The sequence below is a fragment of the Dipteris shenzhenensis genome, chromosome 29, assembly GCF_047967505.1.
Source record: "Dipteris shenzhenensis isolate YYH24624 ecotype China chromosome 29, Dip_SZ_1.0, whole genome shotgun sequence".
Lineage (NCBI taxonomy): Eukaryota > Viridiplantae > Streptophyta > Polypodiopsida > Gleicheniales > Dipteridaceae > Dipteris > Dipteris shenzhenensis.
The window spans coordinates 34,382,304-34,404,788 of NC_141624.1; the positions used below are offsets into that span (position 1 = coordinate 34,382,304).

Consider the following 22,485-nt stretch of genomic DNA (forward strand, 5'->3'; position numbering starts at 1 on the left):
CAAAATCTACAAAATCAAGCCAATCTCTAGGCCCCCACAAAACAAGCATTCGTTGTGCGGCAAATGTTCTCACCATCACGAGGATGCTCACCACATCAGACGCGCAAGTCCATTTGATCAATTAATTGATGCATACTTATGGATCTTCCAACGGGCTCACATGTGCTTATGAAAACCATTTGGTATCATGATAGGCTTTTATAAAGAGCTGGAAAATATTTCAAGACTATCCTGTTTACCCATAATGGTATACCCATCCATCGTCCAACCATACCATTGTCCAAACGGCATAACCAAAACCATAAAGAACAGGGATTCTCATTAGGAAGATGCCTGTGAATCCATCCTTCTCTGAAAATCTTTTACTGCAAACCACCACCAGGTAGAGCAGGAAGACTATAAGTGACAAAACTTTACAGTTGTTGCACCAGCACATCACTGTTGACAGTACACAGGAATTATGGAGGAACATAAAAATCCCAACAGTCAGCACAGATAAACAGACTTGTCAAATATTCTTGACAGCTCGTAATTAAGCATTTATAACTTTCAGCCTTCTGGGGTGACAAGATAGCTGTTCACATCTTCTATTGCATAATCCAGAGAGCTAGTGTTATTTGAACCTGGGGTTTCAGCCATAAGGGCAACTTGACCACCACCAAAATGTGGACTTCGATTGATAACCTTTTGAGTTCCTTTTGCCCTTCCTTTGCTGTTCTTAGACTCGTTCAATGCCCACACCTTACCATCATAAACAGACAGATCTGCAGACAATCTACCAATTTGGTTTTGTAGTGCTGTGACTTGGTCATGCGGCACCTTAGCTTTACTGCTTTTTTTGTTTGTGTTCACTTGCTTAAGTTCTAGCCTATATAGGGCACATGCATCATAATCACTAAGCTCGTACTCATACAAATGCCATTCAAACTGACAGTCAGGCTGGGGATCCATGTAGTAGGACCTCTTAAGTCCGCCCATATCCTTCATAATCTGTTTTCTTGATTCATGCCAACCGCGACCATTGTAATCAGGTAATGAGCGTTGCTTTCGTGTCCCACTTTCGAAGGCCCTGCGTGGTTTGTCAAAAAAAAGCCACTCACGAAGTACCTCACCATGAAGCACTGAAATGTCGAACAGCTCTGCCCAGGAAAAAGGTGGAAGGGAGTGAGAACAATCCGCATAAAAAAGGTTTAGATATTTCCAATGGCCACAAAACCAAAAATGTTTCAACCAACAATTAATAAAAACAGCTTTTGTTCTTAGAGCATGCTCAGAAAGCAAAATATATGTTTAAAGAGAACTTTCTGTCATACAAATTCACAAAACAATAAACAAATCAGAGATTACACTGAGCAATCGACTGCAGATTCTAGAAGAAGACTCAGCCGGCACCCCACGGAAGTCTATGACATTTGACACTATGTCCCTATACAACAGCTGACCATTCCAAACATGAGGCATTGTCCTAGCTTCGGACCTTGTCTCACCCATTGATAACTACATTTATCCCAGTGTTAACAAGAGTCTAACGGAGCCAAATGAACTACCACTACTATGTAACCCCAAGCCTAGCTATAAAATGCAGAGAAATTCTTCTAAAGAGTATGCCTAAAGAATATAATGCATTGACAACCACCTTGAAGAATCTTCCTGATCTAACATTTGAGGGATGTGAGTCATCTTTACTTGAAAAAGAATGGCAAATTGAATGCAGATTGAAGAACTAAAAATCCAAACATGGAGTCTTTAGCACACAAAGAGGAGACCTCTGCTGACAGACTCTTCTAAGAGCTACGAGGACAACTTCACCACCTTTGCCCATGAATTTGTAAAAAGGTCACCAAATGAGTAGACCTAAATTTTTGGATCGATTATGGATGCTTTTGTGATTGGCTTGAATAAGGCTGTCAGAACCTGTTTGGATCATCTTGGTCTAGGTTCCATATTGGAATTTCACTCAAGTGTTTTAGGATAGTCCATCCATTTGTGATTGTCCGAACAGATGGTACACAATCCTTTGGGAGATGTTTCCATTATTCTTCGTCTATCTAGTGTTGCAACATTACACTATTGGGGTTGGTCTGTTGAGAGACCACGCTCAACATCATGTGATTACATGTGCATAGCACTAACACATATAGAGTGCTATAAAGGAAAGGGTTAGATGCCCTAACCCTAACCCTAAATGGGTTTGTATATATTCTACATTTTCAACTAAATCTAGTATACAGTTAGTCACTTGGGGTGTGCTCTCTAGCTGTGCCGTCTCTCCTCATCTCCACTCTTCTCCTCTCCCCTCTTCATATTTTGTCATGGTATCAGAGCTCCCTTGCCTTCTGCTGAGGCATTGAGATCCTCGTGAGAGAGTGTGAGAGATTGATTGAGAGTTCTCCGTGAGAGTCCACTTTCGGTGAGAGATCTTCATCGATTCTTTGATAGAAAATTTCCGTCCATTCTTGTGAGAGCTAGATCAATTTCTATAGTTGAGAGATTTATGAGAGATTTCTTAGTTCGTGAGAGAGATTGATTCTAAGAGAGAGTTCAGTTTGTGATATTTTCGTCTTCCCATTCGGAGAGAGAGATTTCCTTAGTGAATGAGAGATTTATGTGTTAAGGTTCGTTTGGAAAGTTGCTTTGTGAGAAGCTCTCTTCCCTCCGACACTGGTCTTCTACAATAGATGCAGTCTCAGACCTACAAGCTCCTGCCAACAAAGCTATGGCTTCCAAGGCTCTAGCTGCAAACGCATCGACTCTAACTCAAGCCTCCATGATCGACCTCTATGGCTCCCTAATTCACAGACGACTCCTACAGTACGCTCTACCTCAAAGAAAACAACCACGCCTTGTAGCATCAAGAATGGTCTCTTGCCAACAACGTTACACCGGCTACTCTCCACGGAGATAGCCTATAAACAGAGAGAGCCTTGCAGCACTAACTTGACAGCCAAAAGCTACACCAGCCGCCTATCTACAGACCCGCAACTTCAAGCAACTCAGCTGTCTACGTGAAAGTCGCCAATAGCTACAGCCCTCAACGACTGTCAAATGTGACGCAAGATCGCACCATCTCAATCTGAGCCCCGAACTCTTCTGTAAGACTCGTGGACATTACGGCCTCATTCACCAGGACGTGCAAGGCACAGTTACGCTGAAACGCGTTTCAGAGCCCAGCCAGGCCTGAAACGCCGTTTCAGAGAAGCGCCGTTTCCTGAAACGCGTTTCAGGGTCTGAAACGTTTCAGGACCCTGAAACGGCTGGCTGAAACGTTTCAGCCAGTCTGAAACGCGTTTCAGAGCCCTGAAACGTGCCGTTTCAAACAACACAGGCTGCTAGGTCTCCAAAATCACATTTTTTGTCTTTTTGCTTTTGATTTTGGTCTCCAGGCTCCTTCCACTCCTTCAGCCTCATACTCTCTCCATCCTCAAGGTTTTCCAGCCCCATTCACTCCTTTCCTCTCCTTTCTCTCCTGCAGCCTGCTTCAGCCCTCCATCATCATCTACTCCCCTCCCTTGCTGACGTGGCGTTTCCCTGTTTCAGCCCTCCCAGAAATCCCGAAACGTTTCCGTTCCCCGTTTCCCCGTTTCCGTTTCCCCTAACTATGGTGCAAGGTGCTCGAAAGTGTGAGCAAGCGACTGCAAGATGCACTCGACGATCCTATCAACGACATCGACAGGCCCTGCAAAGACTAGACGACGCACAGACTGCACACAACCGACGACTTCCTGCTCTAGCAGGCAGCAACCAAACATCAAACAGCAAACAGCAGGCGGCGACCAAACAGCAAACGGCGGCAGCACCCGCCTTCTACCGCTCCAAGACGGCACATCCAAGCTGGACAGCAAGCCCTTGATCCAACATCAAGCAGCGACTAAGCCCATCGACCTTCAACCTCCCGCGCAGTCCATGTAGTAGTGCTCAGGGACCTCCATCGATCTAGTCTGCGAGCAACGAGCTCTACCACAGCGCCACAGCCCAACGCTCATGCAACGGGCTGCCCTCAGCTGTTCGCACAAGCTGTGCATCCCGCTTTATTTCAAGCCTCTAGCCCGCTAATCAACAGAGACACCTCCAGCACGTAACAGAACAAGAACCTCCAACAAGCTTCTACGAGGCGACACCTCCAGCACGCTCCAACGCGGACGACGGCAGGCCACATCCAACTCCATCAATGACTCCAAAGGCACGACTCCACACAGCCAGCATCTCCACAAGCCCAACAGCTCCAGACTTTCGACAACATAGGTGGCTCCTCACATAGCTACAGCCCAACGCAAAGCCAAGCATAGCTCCAAAGCTTCAGCCTTCCACGCCGCCTTCAGTGAGCGCATGCAGCAGACAACACATGGCAGCTTCATCGACTGACGCCCGGACTGTCTCCCTTCATCATTGACGTCACCTCGTTTGCTCGATTTGCATCACCCTCTTCTCCAAGGTCTCAAGAAAAAAAAAAATCCACATGGCAGGATAAGACTCAAGTGTGGTTAAGTTAATCTAACCTTGGTTAGATTGGTGTTGCCACTGGAGCAGTAGAAAGGGCTGGACAAACTAACCCTGGTCAAGCTAGTTGAGTGACACGTGGCACCTTATCCTCAGCAGACCTCATCTGCCATGTCACACACCTTCAGCAACTGACATGTGGTAGATAAGCCACCTCATCAGTGCCCAGTAAACAGTTGACCACTCAAAGTTGAGTCATCAATGTCAAGTCATTAGTCAAAGTTAACATTGCCACGTGGCACTGTCCCCTGTAGGTACATTGTACCCCTGCCAACCACCTGCGCCACCTCATCACACAGTGCCCCAGAGGCACACCCCTTGACAGGCACAGTCACTTTATGTGACCCCTAACTGCCACATCATCACTGAGCACATTTGCACTCCTTTTGTCCCTCCACCTAGATCAAGTCATATCTCTTGATCTAGGAAGAATTTAAGGACACTCCAAAAAGAAAAAGCGCTCGATTTTTCGTGCTCTACAAGCTCATCACATCACGCACACATTTCGACGCAAGTATCACTCACTTTTGATCCTCGCCAACAAATCCACTTCCTACACGCACATCAGCCTCTACATCGACGCATCTGACCCAGCACATAAAAAGAACAAAAGAAAAAGAAATTATTTGCAGTTCTTTTCTTCGATCGGCGGTTGGTATAGATCTAGATCAGAGTAGACTAGATCACCATAGAGGAGACGATTTGAATTTCTCCAAGTTGCCAATCTAAGCCATGCCCAAAATTCCCAACTAGTTCCTACTCGGAGTCAGTCCATATGCTCACATACGGTTTCACATCATCACATTACCTGAAACCTGACATTCATCAATTCAGTGAGTAAACTTCAGAGTGTTCGGAGGCATTGACCGATTGATCAGTGGGCAGATAGTATATGATTTGATCACACACACACATGCCATCATTGTAAAGCCTATTTGGGCATTGTGCACTTTATTCCAGCCTTGTAAAGCCTCTTGGCTATTCCCGGCATCATTTGCCACAAGCCTTGTAATTCATATCAGATTATATATTGCAGTTCTACCTTTACCGACAGTTCAAATTTCACTTGCCACACAGTCAGTGTTTTGCAGTTGATTCAGACAGTGATTTTCACGACACTTTGAGTACATTTCTTGCACCATGTCCACGTCTAGCAACCTCAATCTGGAGGCATCTAAGCTTACGTCTAGCAACCTCAATCTGGAGGCATCTACTAAGCTAGACAACTCCAATTACGTTAAATGAAAATACGGAATGGAGACCATTCTTGTACTTCAGGACAAATGGAAGTATGTCGATGGATCTACACCTGGACCATTGGACGATCCAGCCAACACTAGCACTACTCCACCTGTTGTCACAACACCAACAGCGGGATCTCCAGCAACACTAATAATTTTCGCACCTGTAGCAGATCCTGCCATTGCCTGAGCACAAGCAGAATGGGATAAGAAAGACAAGTATGCATATCATCTGATCAAGCAGAATGTACAAGATGTCCCGCTAGGACAGCTCAACACCGTCAAGACATCAAAAGAAGCATGGGATATGTTCATAGCTCTACGAGTCCAAGAACACTTCCTGGATTCTCACACTAAGAAACCAAATCAATAGAGTTTCCGTAACAGCACCGAAACCGATCATCTTATGTACTTAGAATCAAAGATTACAACAATCAACTCGCAGCAACAGAAGAGACCATGAATCTAGCAGAAATGGTTCAAGTCATCCTGAATGTACTAGGAGAGGGATACGAGAATCTAGTCCAGAGTATTGCCATCCAACGGCAAATTCCAACATTGGAAGAACTTCAGTCAGTCTTACTTGGTAAAGAACTCAGGACTCAAGCCATTCATGCACGCAAAGGTCATTCCAATGATCAAGCATTCACAACTTCAGATAGAAGCAAAGGCAGAGGAAGAGGTAGATCATTCCAGAGAAGTGGTTATCATCAGCATCAAAATCATCATCAAAGTCAAAATCATGCTCAGCAACATCAAAATCAACAAAGAGGAAATCATTTCAATCGATGAAGATTCCAAGGACGAGGAAACGCATCCACCAACGTGTCAAACATCCAGTGCAACTACTGTCATAAGTTTGAACACTATGAAAGAGATTGCCGCAAGAAACACTACGACCAAGGCGGTCAATTCAGCAGCAATCGAGGGAATTTCTGCGGAAGAGGAAATCATCGTGGTGGACATTCTAGTCACAGTCATTATGCAAATGAATATATTTCTTGCAGACGAGAAAATGCAGAAGACTGATACGGTGTATTTACACATTGATTGCCATTCAAAAGAGAATTTCAGCTATCAAGTTCACTAAACAGATCAAGATCCCTAGTACATCGACAGCGGTGCATCATCTCACATAACAAATCATCAAGAATGGTTCACAGATATGAAACCATTAGAAGGTCAAAAGAATGTCATCTACACATCAAATAATACACTAAATCCTGTTCAAGGGACATGCATTATTCCTATGAACAATTTCATTGGTACAAAAGGATTGGTGAAAGATGTACTCTATGTTCCGAAGCTCAACAAGAACCTCTTGTCAATAGGTCAAATGACAGAACACAACTATCGAGTCATCTTCAACGGAGATAAATACACTATCAGAGACAAATCCATAGGATTTCAACTAGTAGGAAAAGGAGTCAAGGAAGGATGCTTGTACAAAATGCTAGCTACAGTACCAGATTTACATGCCATGTCAGCTCAACCACAACAAATGCCACTATCTATAAAATGGCACAAGAGATATGGTCATGCCAATTTCAAGAGCTTGATAGATCTCAGGAATCAGAATATGGCAATTGGAATTCCTAAGCTACATTTTCTTGAAAAAGTTTACGAAGCATGCTGCTTCGGCAAACAAAAGCGAGCCAACTTCGACAGAAGCACCTCTCGAGCTAGAGGTATTCTTAATTTGATATATATATATGTATGGGATTATGTCCAGACCCACAGCATCAATGGTTCACTTTACTACTTGACTTTCATCGACGACTAAAACAGATATTGTTGGGTCTACTTTCTGAAAGAGTGTTTTTCAGATTTCAAGAATTCAAAGCCATGGTAGAAAACCAGACAGGCAAAAAGATCAAAGTCATGAGATCGGATAGAGGAGGTGAATACATGTCTTCAGCATTCATGAACTTTTGCAGAAGTCACGGCATTCGAAGACAATTCACTTGTGCAGATACTCCTCAGCACAATGCAAGAGCTGAAAGGAAGAATGGTACTTTAGCAGACAGTGCCAGAGCAATGCTTAGTGAGAAGCATCTTCCGAATCAATATTGGACAAAAGCAATAGCCACTGCAAACTACTTACTTAATCAGTTTCCTACCGAATCGATAGAGGGTATGACACCTTATGAAGCATTCACTGGACACAAGCCATGCATTGGGCATCTCCGCATATTTGGTTACATAGCATATGCCCACATACATGACGACCATCGCAAGAAATTGGATGCGAAGTCACGTAAATACATCATGATTGGCTACAGTGAAGAAAGCAAAGCATACAAGTTGTATGATCCCATCAACCGCAAGGTCATTATCTCCAAAGATATAATCTTCAATGAGAAATCAGAATGGAAAACCCCAAATACACAGGAGATAGACGCATCGACTACTCAGTCATCTATAGAAAAGGTTGATGAAGAAGAGCAAGAATTGCCAAAAGCACCCCAAGCAGAGCCACAGTAACTCCGATGTTCTACTAGAGAAAGCAGACCTCCAACCAGATTGACATATGCTTAGAAAGGAAAAGCAATTCAGGTTGAAGCTACCAACTATGCTCTTATGACTACCATCATAGCTACAGAAGAGCCAATATACTTCGAAGACGCAGTTGACAAGCCAGAATGGCAAACTACTATGAATGATGAAATAGATGCTTTGTACAAGAATAATACTTGGGAATTATGCAACCTTCCACCAAGAAAGAAGGCCATAGTAAACAAATGGATATACAAAGTGAAGTAGAATCCAGATGGCAGTATTCAAAGATACAAAGTCATACTAGTTGCAAAAGGATTTGCACAGCAATATGGTTAGGATTATGATGAGACTTATGCTTCAACAGCAAAGATGGATTCCATACCGTTCTTGATATCACTAGCGATACTCAGCAGATGGAATGTGTACCAACTTGATGTCAAGAATGCATTCTCAATGGTTATCTAGACGAGGAAGTCTACATGCAACAACCAGCAGATTATGTTGAACCAAGAAAGGAGAATCAGGTTCACCATCTCAAGAAGAGTCTCTACGGCTTAAAACAAGCATCCAGAAGTTGATACAGTAGAATCGACAAGTATTTTACTGATTTGGAATACATGAAGTCCAATGCAGATCATACTCTCTACTACAAAGTTCAAGGGGAAGACATTACTATTGCACTTTTGGACGTAGATGATCTCATTGTGACCGGAAGCAAGGATAGCTTTATCAAGAAATTGAAACAAGAATTATCTGTAAGTTCAACATGAAAGATCTTGGACTTATGCACTATTATCTTGGAATTGAGTTTTGAAGAGATTCAGACATCACCTTCATGAGTCAGCTCAAATATGTTGACAGTCTCTTGAAGAAGTTTCATATGGCAGATTGCAAGATTGCAGCCACTCCCGGAGCTCCACACAGGGATATGCATTTTTTCTTGGTCAAGGTGCTATATCATGGTTGTCAAATAAACAACCAACTATTTCTTTGTCTTTGACTGAAGCAGAATATAGAGCACTCACTACAGGTGCATGTGAGGCTATATGGCTCAGAAGACTATTGTCAGAAACAGATTATTTGGTAAATCAAAGCCAACAACAATATACTGTGATAATCAATCGGATCAAGCATTGGCCAAGAATTCAGTGTATCACTCCAGGACAAAGCACATTGATGTCAAAGAGCACTTCATCAGAGAAAGAGTGTTACTTGGTGACATTACACTGCAGCATTGTGATAGCAAAGAGAATGTTGCAGACATCTTTACCAAACCACTCGGTAAGAGCTTTTCGAGAAACACCAACAAGCTCTTGGTTTAACGCAGAGAAAGGACATTTCCATTAAAGGGATGTGATGGAATGTAATGCTCAGTCCTTCTTCAATTCCCCAGAATCATCATCTTGAGGGAAGGCCTACTTCATGATGTTGATCTTGAGGGAAAGTGTTAAGAGTTCATGCTCAACATCATGTGATCATGTGTGCATAGCACCATCATGTGATCATATGTGCATAGCATTAATCCAATAGAGTGCTATAAAGGAAAGGGTTAGATGCCCTCACCCTAACCCTAAATGGGTTTGTATATATTCTACATTTTCAACGAAATCTAGTGTACAGTTAGTCATTTGTGGTGTGCTCTCTAGCTGTGCCCTCTCTCCTCATCGCCACTCTTCTCTGCTCCCCTCTTCATATTTTGTCATGGTCATTGCTCAACTGGGATTGATTTGAATAAGAAACATGTCTTGGACAGGGTGCTTCAATGATTGGCTTGAATAAGGCTGTTAGAAATTGCTTGCATCATCTTGAGTAGTTCGAGATCCTTGGTTTCCAAATATCTGCTGGCATTCTTAGAATGAGAACTCTTTACTAAGGTGGAGTTCTATTGTTGAGTAGAACAATGTCTTAATGAGCCTACAGTCTGCTCCGGATAAGCGATGACTTTTGAAGTGGTTGAGAGATTTGCCTTGAGGATATCGGTACATAATATAGGATTAAGACCTGAGAGAAGGCATGCAGCCTATCATCCTCAGTTAATCTCTTGATCTCCTGGTGCATTGGGAGATATAGGCAGACAAGGAGCAACCTGTTCCACTGAAAAAGTTTCAAACATGCTTGGAAGTTCGCATTAGTAGACACAAGCTACTTATGGAGCACATGTTCAAAATGATCCCATGTAGTTACGCCTTTGCCATTTTTGAGGCGTCTCTGCCGCCAAAGAAAGGCATTGTCTTTCAATAGGAAAGCTACGAGTGCTATTTCCTTGCTATTGGGAAACACAAGCGCATCTTTGCGAGCTAATGTTCCAGACTTCGGCAGTTCCTCTGACTAAGGTAGGCCTTTTGTTGAGAAGCTTACAGAAAACAAATAAAGAACCAAGAATTTCTTCATTTTCTACTTCTGTCCAACCCATGCCCACACCTTCAATGACTGCTTCCATAGAATCGTACCAACATGCAGCTAGCTGTCTCAGTCTGGGAAAAACCAACTGGTTGGCTGCCCTAAGTGTAAATTTCAACATACTTTCAGATATGAATCGCATCAATCTAGAGCCCTCTTCCTTGAGCAAGCTGGGACTAGCCAATTTTAATAGTAACTGTCAAACTTAGCTCCCATGCTGCCTTTCTAAAAAATGTCCTTGCCCTGTAAGTCATGTCTTGCCAAAAGTAGCACAGTGCAAGAGAGCACCTGATCATCTCCAACCCTGTACATGCTTCTCTCCAGCTCCCCCTTTATTGTGCCATCTCCTGTAGCCACCCGTGCTACAAGTGCTCGCAACAGGTCTCTCCCAAACTTATCTCTGTGCAAGTGCAATGTCTTGTATGAAGTACTTCTACCATCACAATCAAAACTTCACACAAGGCACCAGATCTGCAATAACAATGCAAACCTAGACCTTAGAAGGTCGCAATCCATATCTTACTAGAGCTCAGGCACACGCTATACCAGAGGACAGAGACCAGGAGGGGCATGAGGAGGTCAGAGCTCACACAGGACACATGCCTCCACCCTGTGGATGTACATATGAGATGGTTTGTAGACGCCGCAGGATCTTGTTACATAGGGGACGTACTCGCCGCTTCATCTCCAGACGATCCAGGATGATGGCAGCTTTTCGGAGGAGACTTACTCATGGAGATCTCGCCCCACCAGCCGCTCACCTCACCTTTGCTCAGATTTGTACTCTCATAGCAGGAGGTAGAGTCAATGGACAGGATTTCCAGTATTATTTTGGTTCTCAGACTCCGTGACACCTGGACTTGTATCTTTGCATTGGCATATTGTACTCATCCCCCCATTTTGCACCCAGGGGCGGTTTTCTTGCATCTAGTTTACTTTGTATTTAGGCTCAGATTTGACATTATGTACTTTCACTTGCATTGTATTGCGTAGCACTTAGATGATATTCGACGATGCCTCTTCTTTGTGGCACGTTGATTTTGTGCTATCTTGTATGCAGAGTTCTTGATGTCCCATGGGCCCATTTTGGCCTTTAGTGGACAATAATACACTTTCTTTCTTTCTTTCTTTCTTTCTCTTGCAAATAGCCAGAGCAACAAGTAATTGCCTGTAGGCTTCCGAAGCTGCGTTTTGCTCATGGACATCTGCCTAGGAGCATGGCCAACTATCACAATCTCGCATGGGTCTCAATACAATCCATGATCTGCCTAAATGAAGCTTGTTCTTTGGAGTCAAGTTGACGTTTGAACAAATGAAAAAAGTAACCTTTTCTTGCATCTACCTTCAACAATTGTCGTTGAAGGAATGTCCCTGGTCCCATGGGGCATCACACGTTAGCACTTTTGTCTTGGGTGAGCCAGTTTAATCATTATTTTCAGGTTGTAGACCAAAATGGCACTCAGTCCAGAAGAGTGATACATGCATGACAAGGAGACTGTGTTACCACGCACCCACACCAAAAGCACTTGCCCTCACCAGCATTCTCACAACACATCAAGAGGTAGCAACAAGCAACAACATTGCACGTGGCATCAGTGCTAAGCCCAATCTGGTCAGCAAATCCAGTGTCGTCAGTCACTTCAGTCACCAAGTCTGATCAACCTGGTCAACTAGCTTCAACACTTTGTATGTCAAGCACAGGTTGGAAGCAAGGAAGGTCATTGTTCCATTTGACACACGTAGCTTTAGGATCTGATCTCCAACCAGTCAGATCATGAGACAATTAAGAGATAAAAACGATGTAACAGTTATTAATTGCACAGCGCATCTGGTCACAGAAACCAATTACTACCAGAGCAGATGCCCTTGCTCTGCAACTTGCAAGTACACATCTAGATGGAAGTAACCTTCGGAAAGCCATTAATCAAGGTGCACCTTATCAGCTTGGGGAAGCCATTGCCAGTCTGGAGCAGCCCAGAAGCAACCAGCTTCTCTTGCTGGGCTTTCCTTCATGTGGGCTGGAAACATACAGACCCTTTCAATTAGAACAAATCCATATAGAACCAAATGCGGCTTTCCCCTTGCTAGACTGTCTTGTTGAAGCAGGCTTGGATGGCTCTAGCCAGTGCCACCTCATACATAGGAACCTTGTCCAATTGTATGGGCTTGTCACCTGGCTATCCACACTGCTCTGCAGATCTTGCCTTTTCAAACACTGACCCATGCCATTCTCATATACATATCTAGACAAATCCAGTAACATGCCCAAACTCATCCTCTAAAAGCACAACACAGTGTGCAGTTTCAATCTCATGATAGTCACTCATAAGGTCGAAAACCATAAACTCCATCACGCATAGCAGGGACTAGCTACTATGACATCCCCACCGACGCCATCAGCACCCAATCTCAGACAAAGGACTGGCTATCTAAGAAGTCCTTGGTGTCCTTCACATTCAGCTTTCTACTCAGAGAACAGCTTGTCACCTGCTCTCAACAGTCGTGTAAAGTAGAGAATTCTGCCTTCACACTTTGACCTCAGAACTCAAGGCCTCCATCCACCCAACTAGACTCCTATGTCCCATATCCATGTACCCACAATCTGTTGCAGTCTCCTTCTGGCTTTGAAACTTGATACAAAAAAAATCCTTGCAGCATAAGAGAGTATCCTGTTGGAAATTCAAAAGAATCCTGTTGGATTTATAAAAACAAAACCTAACTCTACCACCAATAACAACAGCAACTAGCTTCAAAAACAGTTCAGTATTTCCAGATCAGATGGCATGGCAGCATGGACCAAACAGACCACAACGAAAAATGATGTAGATTTATGCCCATTAGCTTATAAATAAAACTAAGCAGTGAACATAGAAATTTTGCCATTAAGGGAACTTCACTAATCAAACGTTCCAATTTGCAACCATACTACTACATAACTATGCTTCCACTAAGTATGATGATTACAGTCACAGACCACCATAACTAATGCTTATATTCTCTCATACAGGGCCCTCTCATGAACAAATCCTAAACCAATACAAACATCAATGCGTTATTATTGCCATTCTGAAGAATAAGGTATCTCCTGACAAATAGCTTCATAGACCACTACATTCCGACTGAGCAATCCAAACATTAAAAATCACGTATGCCATTAAACTTATGAAAATACACCCCTTTAGCTAACTCAAAATGATTATTTTCATAACCCCAACATTGACAGACGTTATAATTCAAGAGATTAGATTTTGAATATTTTCATAACCCCAACATTGACAGACGTTATAATTCAAGAGATTAGTGCAGGTTATACCGTGAGCATTCCATGGTGATTTTGAAGTAGCTGCACCTTCACACTCAGGTATGCCCACCGCTTTATGGTGGCTTTTTGCAGACAAAGCCGAAAAAAGGGGTCCATCTTTAAGATCGATTCCACCTGGCCGTACAACTGGAGATCTTCCAGGTGCACCTTCGCTGACAGCCAGACTTGCATGAAAAGCACTGCAGTAATCCTGATACCACTCCGAACCATGTGCGGGTCTAGGGCAGTCCCACAAAGCACATTTTGGTCCCAGGAAAGCTGCGGGTGGAGGAGAGATCGCTGATTGAAACGGCGGAGAGTTCTCATCCTGGGAACAACCGAACCCATTTGAAGGAACCCTTGGCGAGAAGGGTTCCTGCATGGATAAGGATGGGCTTATTAACTGCGCTTGTAAGGACAAACTGTCTTCGGTGGAAATAGGTGAAGGCTCGGCCAGTGTAATTTCTGCTCTCAGTAACCTTTCCAGCATCTCTTCCTCCAGAGCTTGTTCCTGAATTTGTACGTCACTGGCATGGTAGACCTGTCAAACAAGCGGGAACTTAGAAGGCCAGAATCACAGGCAATCTGAAATTTTCAAGGACAACAAGATGGAAGATTTGAAGAATGCTACAAGTCATTAACTCACCTGTTCGTTGTGGGAATAGGCAAGGGCATTATGTCGCTGCGGCTCAGAAATAGGTCGCGCAAGGCACGCAGCCAAACTACTGCTAGCATCATCGTCTTCCTCGTGCAATTGAAGGAGCCTCTCCATATCGGAAGATAGTTCCGATGAGCTCGGGCTTGCAACCTGGTCAGTAAGAAAGTTCGATCAACGATCACAGTGTATGCACTCGCCTATCTTTGTGAGGTTTAGAGAGGCAGGACATTACGAGAAAGATAGAAGAGTACCACCAACGATGTTGCAGGCGATGCATCGTGGAGCTCTGCCTTCCACTCCCTGAGCATCTGATTAACTTGCTCCTCTAGGAGAGCCACATCGTTGGCTCTATTTTCTTTTCTTGCTTGCTGCAAATTGCAAAACACACTTTGCAGATCATCCACCCGATTCTTCGCCCTTGTCTTGAACAAATGGTGCATGGAAGCCTTGGAACGCTGTTGACCTCCGCTCCCCATCATCCGAAGAATCACAGAGGGCTCCCTAAAACTCAAGCTGGGAAGGAGATGAGGATGCAATATGCAGCTTGCAGAGATTGAAATGGAGCATAGCCCATGGAAAGTATTCCTTTCCTATGTATGAAGCAAGAATGTAAAGTTCACTGTGGGAGAAAGTCTAGCAAGACTGCTTTCCGACAAAGCTACAGGATAATGGACAAGCTTTCAAATTTAGAAACCCAAAACCAAAAGAGTGTGGAATTTCGGAAGGTGCCAACTGGAAGATTTCTGAGGAAAGCATGACATGCCCAAAAAGGGAGAGAAAACTTTATCACAAGGTGAGATGGGCAGCAGCTGGATGATCTGAAAGGGAATTGATGCTGTGAGACAGAGGAGGGATGTTAATTTGATGCAAGGAAATACCAATCTGAGCGGTGTTTAAGCTTTTATGCCTAATCCAAAACAGAAAACCAGTTGTGTGGTTTCAAGCTTTGCAGGAGGATCTAAAATCTAAAATTTGCACAAGCTGCAGGATCCAGAAACTACAAGGATCAGGGATGGCAAATCAAAGACCAGAATATTAACCCCCAACAAAAGCAAAGGATTATGATGATTGTAGAAGAGCTCGCAATTAGATGATTGTAGACGAGCTCAAATTGTGGGTAGTTTACCCAAATTGCAAGAGAGGGAAATCAAAACCAGAATATACAACTTTCCAATAAAGCAAATCAGAAAGAAATCATATGTCTCAGTCATATGCCTCATGGCTCACATAAGCCCTCATGAACCTCATGAGTCATATGCCTTTAGGAAAGAGAGGAGCCAAATCAGAATCCACGATTTGGTACATTATATTGTGTGTCATATTTATCTGGACCCCTTGTTTACTCCCACTCAATTATTATCCCTCCTAGTGTGGTTTGCGTTGTTCTCACGCTCTGTCCTCCTCCTCCTCTTTCTTTCCACTTTCCTTTTACCCATCTTACCCCTTTCCCCTTTCCATCTCCTTAATCCATCTCAATCCCGAAAAAAAAGGCCCTCCCCCACACAGCTCAAATAATCCCTTCCACATGCCAAATTGTCATTAGTATTTTGAGCGATGGGTGACGGTGGACAGCGATGCCAATGCCCCCAAAACACTTCCAAGTAAGGCTCCAAGCATCCATGATCCTCTATGATACACAGTGCTCTCATCCTTTAAACCCCCTTAACGTTATGTTCACCACCATACAAACAACTAAAAGAACATTTTCACACGAGAGTATGGATATATATTTGCTCATATCATCAAGGGAACATCAAATAAGACAAAATTAGATATACGTGATGCTTTCCATTAGAAATTTAATATATGGCCTTACTTTCACGAAACGCCTTGGTTTACATGTGTTATGTCTTGATAAATATACAAATAATGCTTCATTTACAACCTTAGCACAAGCAAATTTACTTTGTGTGCATCGTGGAACACAAGGCTCAACTTTTAATATAGGCATAGCATTCGCAACTATACGTAGTATGATCAATAACACTCAAGCCGTGTACAAACAATTGTATATTCAAGTATAGAGCATCTACCAATCTTCCTTGAGCAAATAAAGGAAACATGCCTTACTTTTTATTTTGTCAAGTGAAGACAACATTTTTACCCTGTTCATATACACATGCATATGCATGTTACTTAAGAGTTAAGTAATATGCATATGCATGTTGCTTAAAAGTTTATGCATGTCTCTCTATCAACATTAACATCACATATCTTTTGATTAAATCCACACGAGAGAGAGAGAGAGAGAGAGAGAATATATTGTATCCATAGTAGCTACCAAATGTTACTATACAATAATTATTTTATCAAAACACACAAGATAATTACCTCTACTTGACTAATGATAACCTCATTACATAAAGCTTGATAGTTTAAGAATTTTTGCTTGGAAAATCTATGCAACCAAGGATAAATAGGAAAAACACTTGAATCAATAAGATAATGGAAAACACTTGACCTATGTTTATCGAAAAGAAATAAAATTTAGAGGTTTACCCTTGAAGATTTCATTTTCAATCACGCACATTGTACTCTACATTGGGATATCAAACAAAGTTCATGATATATACATGTCATGTGCTTTGTATCAAACAAAATTAATCATATATAGGAGGCATGTTTGTTATGGCAAGGTGGTCCTACTAACGTTTCTTCTTTGATAGAATGTTTGTTATAATGCATTTTCATTTTGCTTTTGTTACTCACTTATTATTATTGGTTGCCAATCTTTTATATAGTCTATGGCATTATATGTTAACGATGTTTGCTAGAATGTGTTTGCATGTTTGACGACTTCATCAGCCCAATCATAAGCACATTTTTTCCATTTTTAAATCCAAAAATAAATTGTAGCTTTTGAGTGGATATGCATACATCTTTGCATAGATTTTTCACAAGGTTAGCCCCCTTTACTCATTTAGCATGGCCAACTCTCCAACCCTTGATTTGGGTGTCATTGAGAGAGAGTTTTTATTGTATATGTAGTAACTGACCAATTGTTACTATTCAATAATTATTTTATAAAAAATTGTTGCCCCTACTTCGAGGAATGGCAACCTTGAAGAGTGTTGCCTCTACTTTGAAGAATGGTAACCTTGTTACATAAAACTTGATACCTTAAGAAAGAGAAAGGGCTACTCCTTGAAGTCACTTGTGTGCTTGAAAATGCCTTGACTTTTGTTTGTAGAAAAAAAATAAAAATTGGGGGTTTTCCCTTGAAGAGTTCCACACATTATGGGATATTAAATAAGTTTTTGATACTACACATGTTACATGCTTTGTGTCATACAATATTTAATCATATGTTGTGACATAAGGAGGCATGTTTGTTATGGCAAGGTGGTCCTAGTAACGTTGCTTCTTTGAGAACTTTGTATGGATTGTTTGCTATAACTCATTTTCATTTTGTTTTTGGCACTCACTTGTGTATAACAAAAAGTAAACCAAAAAGCATAGCGGGGTAGTTGTTTGGCCTTATTGTGGTCGTTGGCATTGTGGTATCGATAATATTCAACCCTATGGTGCTTGTGGTGTGTGGAACATTGAGTAGAATGGTATTTTGCACATCCTACATAAGTATGTACTACTTTGTCATACAACTAGGCTAGTTGGACTCTTTGCTACTCTCCCTAGTCTCCAAAATGTTGAAAATTCTTTCTAATATGTGGCATCCCTCTTCCAAATCTTAACAGTTTTGGTGGTCAAAGTACCAATTGCCCCATGCTATGTGTCCACTATCCTCGAACATTTGGTCTTGATTTTCTTACCTCAAACATAACTCATGCTAATACAAGAGGGACTACTCAACATTCTTTTTGTTATTTCATACGTCTACATGCTCTAGAGTGTATGGTCGCCTTCAATAACTAGCGCATAGGTCTTTGGGGGGCTGATTCGATGCTATTCTTTATATATAAGTTCCTTTTCCCAAGCTATTTGCTTCATGCATTTATCTACCAACCAACATGTTCTTGTTGCAACCTTATCATTATCCTACTCCTATGTTTATCTTCTTGAAACGTGACCATTTGATTCGAGTACCCTTACACTTTTGTCAATACCTATTTTTCAATGGATTTCAACCTTTTCCATAAATCTTTGATGTGCTTAGCATTTAGATAGTTGTGGTCTACAAGGGAGAATAAGGATATGCCCAGGTGGATATATTTGTCATCCAACATCATGATTACCATGTGAAGAGAGCACTTTACCCAAGCATACCAATTTGCAAAGTGTCTTCATTGCATATGCTAGAGTACCTCCCCAAAACAATTAAACTAGAACTTTCTCACTCTTTTGAATCATCACTTGTGAAGTGTTTCCTTGACAACAAAGTGTCAAGGTCCATGACATGGTTGGGGGAGGCCAATGATGACATGGTACGTGCCAGTATGCTTCATAGTGGATATTTGAAATTTTCATTCCAAATCACCCTCATCCTTGCTTTTTATTTTGCCATCAATCCAAGAAATCATGAAGGTTACCCTATGAGCGTATCAACACTCCTTTTCCTAGAAGCTCCGATTGTCATGCCATGTTTAAATCAATATTCCTCCTTTTAATTTTTCCTCCACATTCCCTTAAGCCCTAAGGACACATTTTTTTTTGTCACAACCAACCTGAACACCATTCCCACTTTTTATTGGTTTTGTGCATATTCTTGGCTAGACTATCTAATGCATAAAGTGTTTACGACTAGTAGAGCATTTGATTATGCAAGTCAAGATGATCCCAAAAGCTTGAGCACATTTTTTAGAGAGAAATCCAAGTGTTTTTTGTGTGGACATAATAGGTCCCCCATACGATAGAAAAGGCACTATATTTTGCCATCAATCCAAGAAATCATGAAGGTTTCCCTATGAGTGCATCAACATTCCTCTTCCTAGAAGCTCCGATTGTCATGCCATGTATAAATCAATATTCCTCCTTTTAATTTTTCCTCCACATTCCCTTAAGCCCTAAGGACACGTTTTTTTTGGTCACAACCAACCTGAACACCATTCCCACTTTTTATTGGTTTTGTGCATGTTCTTGGCTAGACTATCTAATGCATAAAGTGTTTACAACTAGTAGAGCATTTGATTATGCAAGTCAAGATGATCCCAAAAGCTTGAGCACATTTTTTAGAGAGAAATCCAAGTGTTTTTTGTGTGGACATAATAGGTCCCCCCTAGGATAGAAAAGGCACTATTTCTTTTGGGGGGGGGGGAGGGGATGGCCTTAGCCTACCAATTAACCTAAGCATAGTAGCTGGATTACACAGCAATTGAGAAGCTTTGACGCAGCAAGATTACGTGTCGGATGGAGGGCAGCTTCTACTCCCAGAAGCTGATGCACCCTAGTATCAAGACTAGGGCGAGGCTGTGAAAGCCTCTTGAAGAAGGGGTTGTGAAAGCCTCTTGAAGACGAGGAGGAAGGGGGAGAGAGGGGGTGTTGAGTGGAAGGCATGGGGAAGGAACAAGAGTGGGAGCAGTGAGAGAAGAAGGGGGAGGAGGGAAGGAGAGGAGGGAGCAAGAGGGGATGGAGGGAGGGAGTAGAGGGAGGGGAGGCTGAGAGGTGGAGGGAGAGGGAATGGTTGATGAGAGGGAGAAAGAGAGGGATGGTGGAGTGAAGAGATGGCGAGGGCAGGGGGAAGCCTGAGAGGAGAGTCAATTAATCAATTCGCCTTAGTTTAATTATGACACAGGCGATAGGAATTAGAACTAATTAATAGTTTTAGGTGGAGGAGTGATTAGCAGCCCATAAAGTGGGAGTGTAGAGGCAAAGGAAGAACACAGCAGTGTGTGGACATAAAGTGGGAGTGTAGAAGCAAAGGAAGAATAGCAGGTGGAAGGGTGGAGAAAGTGAAGCCAAGGTAGAAAATGAAGCCATTGTAGCAATAATAACATTAGCCAGTCAAGTAAATTTACAAGATTATGGGTACATGAATTTTCTATGACGTACCATATTGATGTTGGATTCTACACAACTAATTTCTACAGTGTAGAATGATGAAGATACATAATAATATAGAAATAGAAAACCATTGTATTTATAGAAGAGATTGAAAGCATCAAGTACTACATTGCCAGACAAGAACACTGAGCCATCACTAAAATGGAGGGATGGAACACTACCAAGAGCTAGACACCCTCCATCAACTGCAAGAATCACTCCAAGACTGCCTCATGATCATCTCCTAAGATGGCGGCCTCCAAATCTCCCTTATGGATGTTCATGCAATATTGCCACATGGAAATACTTTCAACAAATCCCCTTTAAATTGACCCATCAAAGCTTGGTTTCCAACACCCCCCTCAAGCTGATGATGGGTAAAACTATCTTTTGCATGAAACTATCCCTACTAACACAATCTCAGAGAAGCCAAAAGATCACTCACAAACAAAAGTGAGGATTTGCAAAAAGCCTTCTGTCCAAAACACACAATCGACCTATATATCAAGGTAAATATCAAGGTAAACAACGACGGCCAAATCTTTTGAAAGACAGCTCGATGTATTTGATTCCTTGATAGACAACGTGATGTTTTCATATGACCCATGACATGACAACACAAACTTGATGATGATCACAGACCTTGCCTCAACCCTACAGGGTATTTTGGCATACAAAATTAATCACCATATTGACCAAGACTTTAGACACCCTAGACTATGTATTGCTACTTGCTGTAGCATACTTTCAAAAAGCAAACTCATCATAGTGTATGTTGCCCTTGACGACACAAAGATCCTTGTTTTCATCTTGGAAGCTAATTGATAGCTTGAATTAAATGCAGCTATCACCAGAGATGGAGTTAAAGGCTAAAGCAGTAAAGCTTGTCACCTTTACTGGGATGAACTTCCCTACATGGCAGCTCACGGTACATCTTTATCTCATGGATAAGGGTCTCTAGCTGATTGTAGCAGGAACTCAGAAAGAAGATGATGACAGTAGCAGCTTGTTCAAATGGAAAGGCTGCAATCAGAAAGCTCTAGGGATTCTTGGAAGGGCATTAGGCACTCATTATAATCATCATCTAGACCTGACTAGCAATGCGGCTGACAACTGGGTGGCCATTGAAATCTTGTTCAGTGCACGACTGAAGAACTCCAAGGTACTTATGAAGCAAGAGTTTTTTGGTTTAAGGATGGAAAGTACTATGACTCTCGGTGAGCACGAGTAGGATGCAAGCAATCCTTGGACAATTATTTGATCTCAAGTTAAAAGTTGAAGACGATGATATTAAAGTGGTTCTGCTGTCCAGTTTGCCTCCATCATATAATGGAATTGTGAAGATCCTTCATGTGAGTGGTGACATTACTTTGAATAAGATGGTTGCCACCCTTTTGGACGATGAACGACATCAAAAGCTTGAGGATAGAGTCGATGAAAGTGCATACTTCATTGACAAAGGAAAGCAAGTGAAGAAAACTGAGCTCAAGTATACCTATTGTGGAAAAGCTAGCCATAAGGAGGATTATTGATATCGTAAGAAGGAGGCCCTAGCAAAGAAGAACAAATAGCATGCATCTACTAGTAAGGAGGGTGCACATGCAGTCGTGGAGGAGATGGTAGAAGAGCTTAAAAGCATTAAGTACTACATTGCGAGATAAGAGAGAGACTCTGAACACCGAGCCATCACTAAAATAGAGGGATGGAACACCGCCAAGAGTTATACACCCTCCATCAGCTACAAGAATCACTCCAAGATTGCCTCATGATCATCTCCTAAGATGGCGGCCTCCAAATCTGCACCATAGAGGTCCCTTATGCATGTTCATGCAATACTACCACATGGCAACAGTTTCACCAAATCCCCTTTAAACTTGATGCATCAAAGCTTGGTTTCCAACAATTGAGAGGTGTGTAGTGTGTCTTTTAAGATTTTGATGATCCTCATGTTG

At 42.2% G+C, this 22,485-nt stretch overlaps 1 protein-coding gene across 1 annotated transcript; it reads right to left on the bottom strand.

Annotated features, from left to right (window-relative positions):
• Nucleotides 1-515: 515 nt before the first annotated feature.
• VOZ1 (vascular plant one zinc finger protein) lies at nt 516-15,720 on the bottom strand. Its single transcript, XM_087400619.1, has 4 exons — nt 14,848-15,720; nt 14,585-14,746; nt 13,951-14,479; nt 516-1,139 (listed from the first exon to the last, which is right to left on the bottom strand). The coding sequence occupies exons 1-4, from the start codon at nt 15,073-15,075 to the stop codon at nt 550-552; spliced, it is 1,509 nt and encodes a 502-aa protein (XP_087256745.1). The 5' UTR covers nt 15,076-15,720; the 3' UTR covers nt 516-549.
• Nucleotides 15,721-22,485: the final 6,765 nt, after the last annotated feature.

Excerpts from the sequence above, each read along its gene's own strand:
- VOZ1 (XM_087400619.1), bottom strand. The coding sequence starts at position 15,075 with ATGATGGGGAGCGGAGGTCAACAGCGTTCCAAGGCTTCCATGCACCAT. Across the intron at positions 14,747-14,847 it reads CGCCTGCAACATCGTTGGTG|GTTGCAAGCCCGAGCTCATC; the intron begins GTACTCTTCTAT and ends CTTACTGACCAG. Across the intron at positions 1,140-13,950 it reads ATCACCATGGAATGCTCACG|AGCTGTTCGACATTTCAGTG; the intron begins GTATAACCTGCA and ends TTTCCTGGGCAG.